The sequence below is a fragment of the Coniophora puteana genome (genome assembly GCF_000271625.1).
Source record: "Coniophora puteana RWD-64-598 SS2 unplaced genomic scaffold CONPUscaffold_33, whole genome shotgun sequence".
NCBI lineage: Eukaryota > Fungi > Basidiomycota > Agaricomycetes > Boletales > Coniophoraceae > Coniophora > Coniophora puteana.
The window spans coordinates 8295-15146 of record NW_006913085.1 but is presented as its reverse complement, the minus strand read 5'-3'; the positions used below and the strand labels follow the sequence as shown (position 1 = coordinate 15146).

The 6852-nt window shown below is 51.0% G+C and overlaps 2 protein-coding genes across 2 annotated transcripts; one reads left to right on the top strand and one right to left on the bottom strand.

Moving 5' to 3' along the window:
* Positions 1-257: 257 nt before the first annotated feature.
* Positions 258-1030, top strand: CONPUDRAFT_27499 (uncharacterized protein; the record flags this gene model as incomplete). The annotated part of the gene is made up of 2 exons (XM_007777735.1): positions 258-509; positions 554-1030. Coding segments are annotated over 2 exons (729 nt in total), but the record flags the coding sequence as incomplete, so codon positions are not given.
* A 69-nt stretch (positions 1031-1099) lies between these two features.
* Positions 1100-4591, bottom strand: CONPUDRAFT_68182 (uncharacterized protein; the record flags this gene model as incomplete). Its single annotated transcript, XM_007777734.1, has 9 exons — positions 1100-1425; positions 1473-2242; positions 2291-2574; positions 2620-3028; positions 3076-3221; positions 3277-3445; positions 3493-3671; positions 3719-4009; positions 4202-4591. Coding segments are annotated over 9 exons (2964 nt in total), but the record flags the coding sequence as incomplete, so codon positions are not given.
* Between the last annotated feature and the right edge of the window lie 2261 nt (positions 4592-6852).

Genomic DNA, 6852 nt, shown 5'->3' with positions numbered 1-6852 from the left:
CAGTAGACATGATCAGTCAGGCGGATAAGTGCACAGGTGCGGATACCGGAGCCTATAACTATGATAGCTGATATATTACAGTCCTACTTGACGGTGATATCCTCGACACGCTTCCTCCGCCAAGTGGCAGTGCAATGCACCTGGATCGCGAACTGAAGTATGAAAGGCGCCGGCTCCAGTTGAGATGGGACCCTATGAACCACCCCTGGTATGAAACCACCGTTGATCCGACCAACGGCCACCTCCTTGCCATCCGGCCGTTCAAGCTTTGTGACCTCTCTGGTCGCATTCTGCTATGGTACCTTCCTGATGTGGTTCCCGAGTGGCTACAGGCCCTTGTGTTTGGGTCCCTCCTTCCGGTGCATAGGCAGCTCAAGGCTGGCATCAGCGCCGCTAATGCGGCCACATTCCGGAACCACACCAGTTTATTCCTCCCACCCCAGGCTTCCGGAATCCAACCTGGATCAATCAACCTGTCTCCAGGCTGGTACCAATCCGGTCATGACAAGGTGTGTGATAAGACCTTTATACTACGCTGCTGACAATTCATTAGGACCCCACCCATTATCCCGAACCCTCTGCTAACTGGAGGGATCTACAGGGGGACCTCGCCAGCACCGTGGTAGATCTTTCCGGCCTTCATGCCCTTGCTTCTGGCGTCCTCCGGCTCGTCCATCCATGGCAATACATCCAGGGGAAGGCTTGTATGCGGTCACTCAGCGATGATATCAACACCAGGAGCCACATCAGACAGTGGGCTTCGGTCTTCAATGCCGCCACTATACTCTCTAACCGAGAGACAGTCCTCCATAGAGATGGTGGAGGTACATATCCTTGGTATGACATCTTATCCACCCATGGACGGTACCGGTATGGCCAGCTATCCTTTCCCATGCTCAGGATCGACCTTGACTACCGGCCGGGCACCATGGTGCCATTCTGTGGCAAGCTCTTGAGACATGGAGTGCCGCACTGCCAGGGAGACCGGGTATGTTGGGCTTATTATATGAAGGAGGGTGTACACAGGCGTGCCATGACTGGGTTGGAACCGGAATGGGCGTATGGGAATTACAGTGGGTACTACACTAGCGTTCTATGATTATGATACAGTTGTTTGAGGCCATGTACATCTACCAGAGTCATCTAATCCCAAGTTGAAGTCAGTTGGGGCCGGTTTGTCCTTGAGGAGTTGTTGAAACACGGATTCTGACATGGACGCCAGTCGCTCTGCAAGTGCCTGTTGGCGCCGGGCATGGGCATGGTGTCCAGCTGACTTTCCAGCATCGGTTTCACCCAATCGCTTCCATTCCCCAGCCATGTGTCGCCATGTCCGGGGAATCCATGACATTTCATGGCGCAGGAGGATCAGCTCCTCCATGGCCCTATCAGTCCGGCACCTGGCCTTTGTCCAGTGCATCCGTGCAACTGACAAGCATCAGTACAGAGTCTTTCCGGAGAGATACCAGACTCACATTCATTCAACAGAGTGTCCCCATCCGGACTAGCCAACATTGTATCAACATCCAGAGTCCACAGCCATGATAGGCCCTCATGGCGCAGCCCAGTGGCATCTGGCCGGAGCTCTGCTGTTGAGGCCTTGAGGTCCTGCCTTGTCATGACCTGGTACTTGGTGATGTCGTCCTCGGGGCCTTTGAGTTCCAGCATTGCCTTCCGGGCGTGGTTGTAATAGAGCCTCTGCAGATTGACCTTGGCACTCTGGACGTCAAGCTTACTGCGAGCCAATCCGCCCTGGTGCTGACTGCCCCGGGATTCTCTGACCTCCTTGCGCCAGATAAGAGACTGATGGCCAATGTGGTGCCGGATCTTCTCCACTGCGTCATTGGCCTGGCCGGTTCGGAGTGTCATTTCAGCCTCTATAACTTTATCCAAGCCATGTTCAAGGCAAGTGCTGCGCCCGAATGCAGATGGAAGACCGATTGTTCTTGTCTCTGGCTCCAACGACGCAGCATCGGTCTCTTCCTCGTTGTCTGGGTCGTAAGGGATGCCATCGGTACCATCCTCGTCGCCCTCTTCGGTGCTGTCCATGATACCAGAGGCAATATCAACCACATATGGCTTGTCAGTCACAGCGCCAATCAGCAAGTTACCCATGTACTTGGGTGCGTCCTCAAGGAACTCTTCGATGATACGAATAAGGCGCCGGCGCAGTCGCTCCCGAGTGTTGGTGTCGCCCCGCCGGGATCGTGTGGCCATCTTCTTGGACAGGACCTGTATTTCGATCCTGGCCGGAACAGTCAGACCTATAGCAATCAAGGTAAAGTGGGCTTACTGGAGCTGTTCGATGTCGATTCCTCTGTTGATCCATTGCACTACCCCAGTCAATTCCTCTTTTGCCTGGGTCACTTCATGGCCGGTGGTGGCCCTGGAAGGGAGCTTGCGGATATCAACCTTGAAGACAGCATCGTTGGCAGTGACGTCGTCAGAGTGTCCGGCATAGGCAGTTGCCAGTCGTTGCAACCACTCGCTGACCAATCCGGGATCACAAAGAACCGTCACCTTTCGGAGATCAATGGTAGCCTTTGTGTACCGAACCAAAGCAAGCTTCCATCCATCCTTGACCGTTTTAACTATGACATAGCGTCAGGATGCATTAAAGACAATAATGGCAGACATACCGGACTTGTAGTTCTTGCCTTTGTTCCAGGACTCCATCTGACCATTCAGACTGTCGACCCTCGCCCAGGCTGACATCCTCTTGATGCTTTGTGCACTTGGGTTCATCCGGCCCCAGTTGCTTTCGATGATCTCACCAGCAGCATGGCCAGCCCCAATAATGTGATCCGGAGAGTAGCGGGATACACATTCATCCTTGTGGCCGTGCACATGAAATAACCCGATCGCCGGAATGATCTTGAGGTGTTCAGGAATGGTGAGGTGGGGTGAGTCTTTGATCCGCTGCCGGAGCTTGACCAGGTATTGGCACACAATGTCATAGAACAGATACACCTTTTTGTGCTTCCGGAGCTGCTGAAGCACCATGCATAGCGCATAGTCAATGTAGGCTTGTCTGGGGCCGGTCAGTGTAAGATACAACAGGTCTAAGGGTGACATTACCTTTCCCCTAGCAGAAAGTCGACCACCGAGCTTGCAAACCACAGGCCATGCCGTGCACACACAAGGGCGGCTAGACCAGTGACGGCCAGGTGGTTTCGTCTCCGACCGGCTTGGGATACTGCTCGATGATCATTGCAAGTGGATTTCTGCCGGCTCTCACCATCAGAGACAGACAGCCATTACAATGGTTCTTCGACTTACGTGAGGGGTTTCTTTGGCCGTGGCCAAGTGAGCCTGATAGTTCGCTTTGTTGACAGTGTACCCCAGGCCGTCAGTTAGTGGAACATCGTTCTCCGGCCTTCTCATCGCGTAGCTCTGTTGCTTGAAGTTGCCATCCACCACCGCCCGCCCATAGTACAACCATTCCGGGCTGTGGTGATGTCAAGACAGGAGGGCTATCAGTGGTTTAAGACTCACCCTTTGCTCTCCCAGTCATCATCCAGGTTAATACCTGGGTGGGGGCATGCCACACATGTGGTGGCCAATGATGCCACTGCTGCTTCCATCTCGCTGTCTCCATACCCGTGTCCATGCTCTTTGCGCGTTTTCAGCCGGAGCCATTGTCGGCCGCATCTCATCAGTTCTCGGTACCGGTCCTGGTGGCCATGAGAGGATACTGAGACCCAAGACACATATTACATACCGGGACTGAATCCGGAAATGCCTCGTTGGTCATCCTGGTGAGGCGCCGGAAATAAGAGTGTGGGGCCTCTTTGCCTTCAAAGTTGCACACCAAGAGGTCATCCAGTACATCAAAGGTGAAGGCGGTCTTGGGGTTGGTTTGTGAGGCCGGATACAGTCGCAAATCAAAGAGTTGTTCGTGTGGTAGCTTGTCAGTACAAGTGCACCATACGACTGGAAACTCATAGACACCGGACTTGTCGACCACAATGATCGTCTCAGCATGCCCTCCATGTTTGCCGGAGGTGGGTGGCTGCTTGCTGGCAGTAAACTCCTTGAATGGCCGTCCTAGGTTGAACTCGGCTGGAGCACAGTCGACATCCTCTGCAGGCTCAGATGAGCCTGTGACGCCGGTCTCTGGAGACGAGCATGCTGCTGCACTGTCGTTGATGTTGGAATCCGGTTCAGCGCCGTCCTCGATGTCCATAGGAGTGTCGTCTGGAACATCCACCCACATATCCTCGTTGCTGGTCGATGTGTCAGAAACCGGCTCCGGAGCCAGAGGACTTTCTTCTGGGCGTCCTTCAGTGGATCCTGACCTACCAGGACACTTGTTCCCGCCATGTCCTAGACACAGAGTAACGCCAAGTTGAGCTGTTGTCGACGACTCCCAGTGGTCGCTCTCCCAGAACTCCACCTGGTGAAAGGGCTGATGCTGATGAGATGCCCGCATGCACTCAGTACAAGACGCCGGAACCCCAAAGCAGGAGAGACATCTCCATGTCACCGCTCCCTTCTGACAACTCCGGCATCCAGCCATGTCAGAGTTCGCCTCCATGTCAAGAAGCTTATGCAAATACAACTCCTGGAACTCCATCCACTTCTCCATGAAGTCGCATTGCAGCTACAGATGTCACCATGGTCAGTTCATCCCTGGATAGGCAGACCTGTACAACGTATGTGCTCTCACCCATCTGGCCTTTGTCTTCTTGACAGTCTCTGGGTCTCCCTCCGGCGGTGGAGGAGGCTCAAACATTGGGGGTGGGCTCTCCTCAACCCTAGCTCGCTTGGATGTAGAGCCTTCGCCCTCTGCCTCCGTCTTGCTGTTGGCCGGTGCTGACATGTTCTGTGTTACCGGGGTGTGAGTTTTCTTCCCTTTCTTCTTGGTCACCTTCGTGGTTAGTATCCTGAGGCCCCCAAGGAACTGGGCACCTTTCTTGAACACTTGTGGTGGCATGGTGGTCGATGGGAACAAGGTGAAATTTTACTAAAGGTTCCGAGGCCATGTTTCAATGAGCTAAATGGACATAATGCGGCCGGTGTACTGAATGCTCCATGATTCATATTACATCTCCATTTGTCTATCAGGCACCCGCCGGTGATCAGGTCTTGGGACCGAGCAATCGGGGCTGTGAGGCACATTCATTCCGGATCAGGTTGCCATCCACGATGCTTCGATCACTCTTCATTATGTCACTTGTCATGCACTCCGGCTTTCCAATCAATATCAAATTCATTACTGCTTGGCATATTAAAGCCTCCATGGGGTTTTTACTCCACATTGGGGTATCATTCATGCACTGCCGCCAGGAGAAATCTACTAGTGGGGCCAACACAACCATTTCAACAAGCAGGGCCGCCGGACACTCTGTGCCTATCCATGCACCCATCTGTATCAACTCCGCACATTTGGAGAATGTTGCCATGGGCTTTGTATCACAAAATAATATCACGAAGCTGCCATAGTCTCCGGACCCTTGTTTTCCGGCCTTTAAAGAGGCAACCCCACTTTTTGGTGCATTCCTAAGGCTATTGCAGTCCTTATAGACTAGGTATTCTGCAAATTCCGTTGCTATGGGCTTGGCCATGATGAGGGATCTCAGGTGTTGCTGTCTACCGCACTTCTCATCTTCATTCAGGAGGCGTTGGTTTGTAGGACACTCTGAAGAATGTCATGTCCCTAATAACATGTATATATGGGATAGCTTGCCTGTGTATTGTAGAGTTGACCAGTCCTCGTATCTTTGACAAAGGCTTGCAGATAACTTCCAATACACTTTGAAAGACTACCTTGTTGTTCTCCTTGAAGAAATCCCCAAGAAACAATTGGTTACAGTGCTTACCTTCAGGTAGATGAACATGCCTCTTTCTGATTCCACAGGTATGAGTTATACTGTGGAACCAGTTCCACTTGAACAAACTCCGTCAATGTTTTTCAAACACTCCTGGGTCCTATGAAAGTATATGTATTTAACCTCCGCATTCATGGAAGAAACAGCCTCTATGGTTTTTATGGAGGAAACAACACTTTTATGTGTGTTTGTACAGGTATTACAGCGGATATGATCTTGTACTCATTCAATACAACCAGAGAGTGTGTCAACCAAGACACCATTCTATTTAAGTCACTTGACCAGTGGTGATTGTTGTGTGCATTCATGCAACCCCACAAGCAATGTGTAACTCAGTTGTTTACTGTATCAAGCTGGTAAACGAGAGTGGTGTTTGACACTCCATCACATTCCCTGAGACACAACATGTCAGTTTTCCTCACAACACTGTAAACACTCACTGTGTATGTTAGTATGTCATCTTTCCCAGCCTTTGTACTAAATACTTGTTCAGGTTCGTTTCTCTCTCTTTGTCATGATGTTGCATGTTTGAATAATAGAATCACAACAACTGTTAGGAATAATGTTGCAAATAACCTTGTAATTCCTCCTACCTCACTTTGCCAGGTTCAGAACAAAGTTAAATGATGCCTGTACCCTATTTGCACATGCTGTAGTGTTGGCCATTGAGATCATGATAGAGTGGGTGAACTCTGTTGATAGATTGAGTCTGAAAAATCTGGCTAATCAAGGTTCAGAAATTGTGTTCCAAGAGGCCGAATGTGAGGTTGGGCTGTGTTTGTGGTGTGGTGCCATAGTATGGACTTGAACATCCATTGACCAGCATTAATCTAGTTACACTGCTAACACATTTGGATCTCAAGGACAGCTGCATAAAACAGGATAAATGCATGAACATGGTGTGGACAGGTGCAAATGCAGACGGAAGCACCACAGCCTGTGCAAGTTTTGAGATTATGGTTGACATACTTATAAGATGACTCCATTATTCACAAATCAGTAGGTGATGATAATCACCATGCAC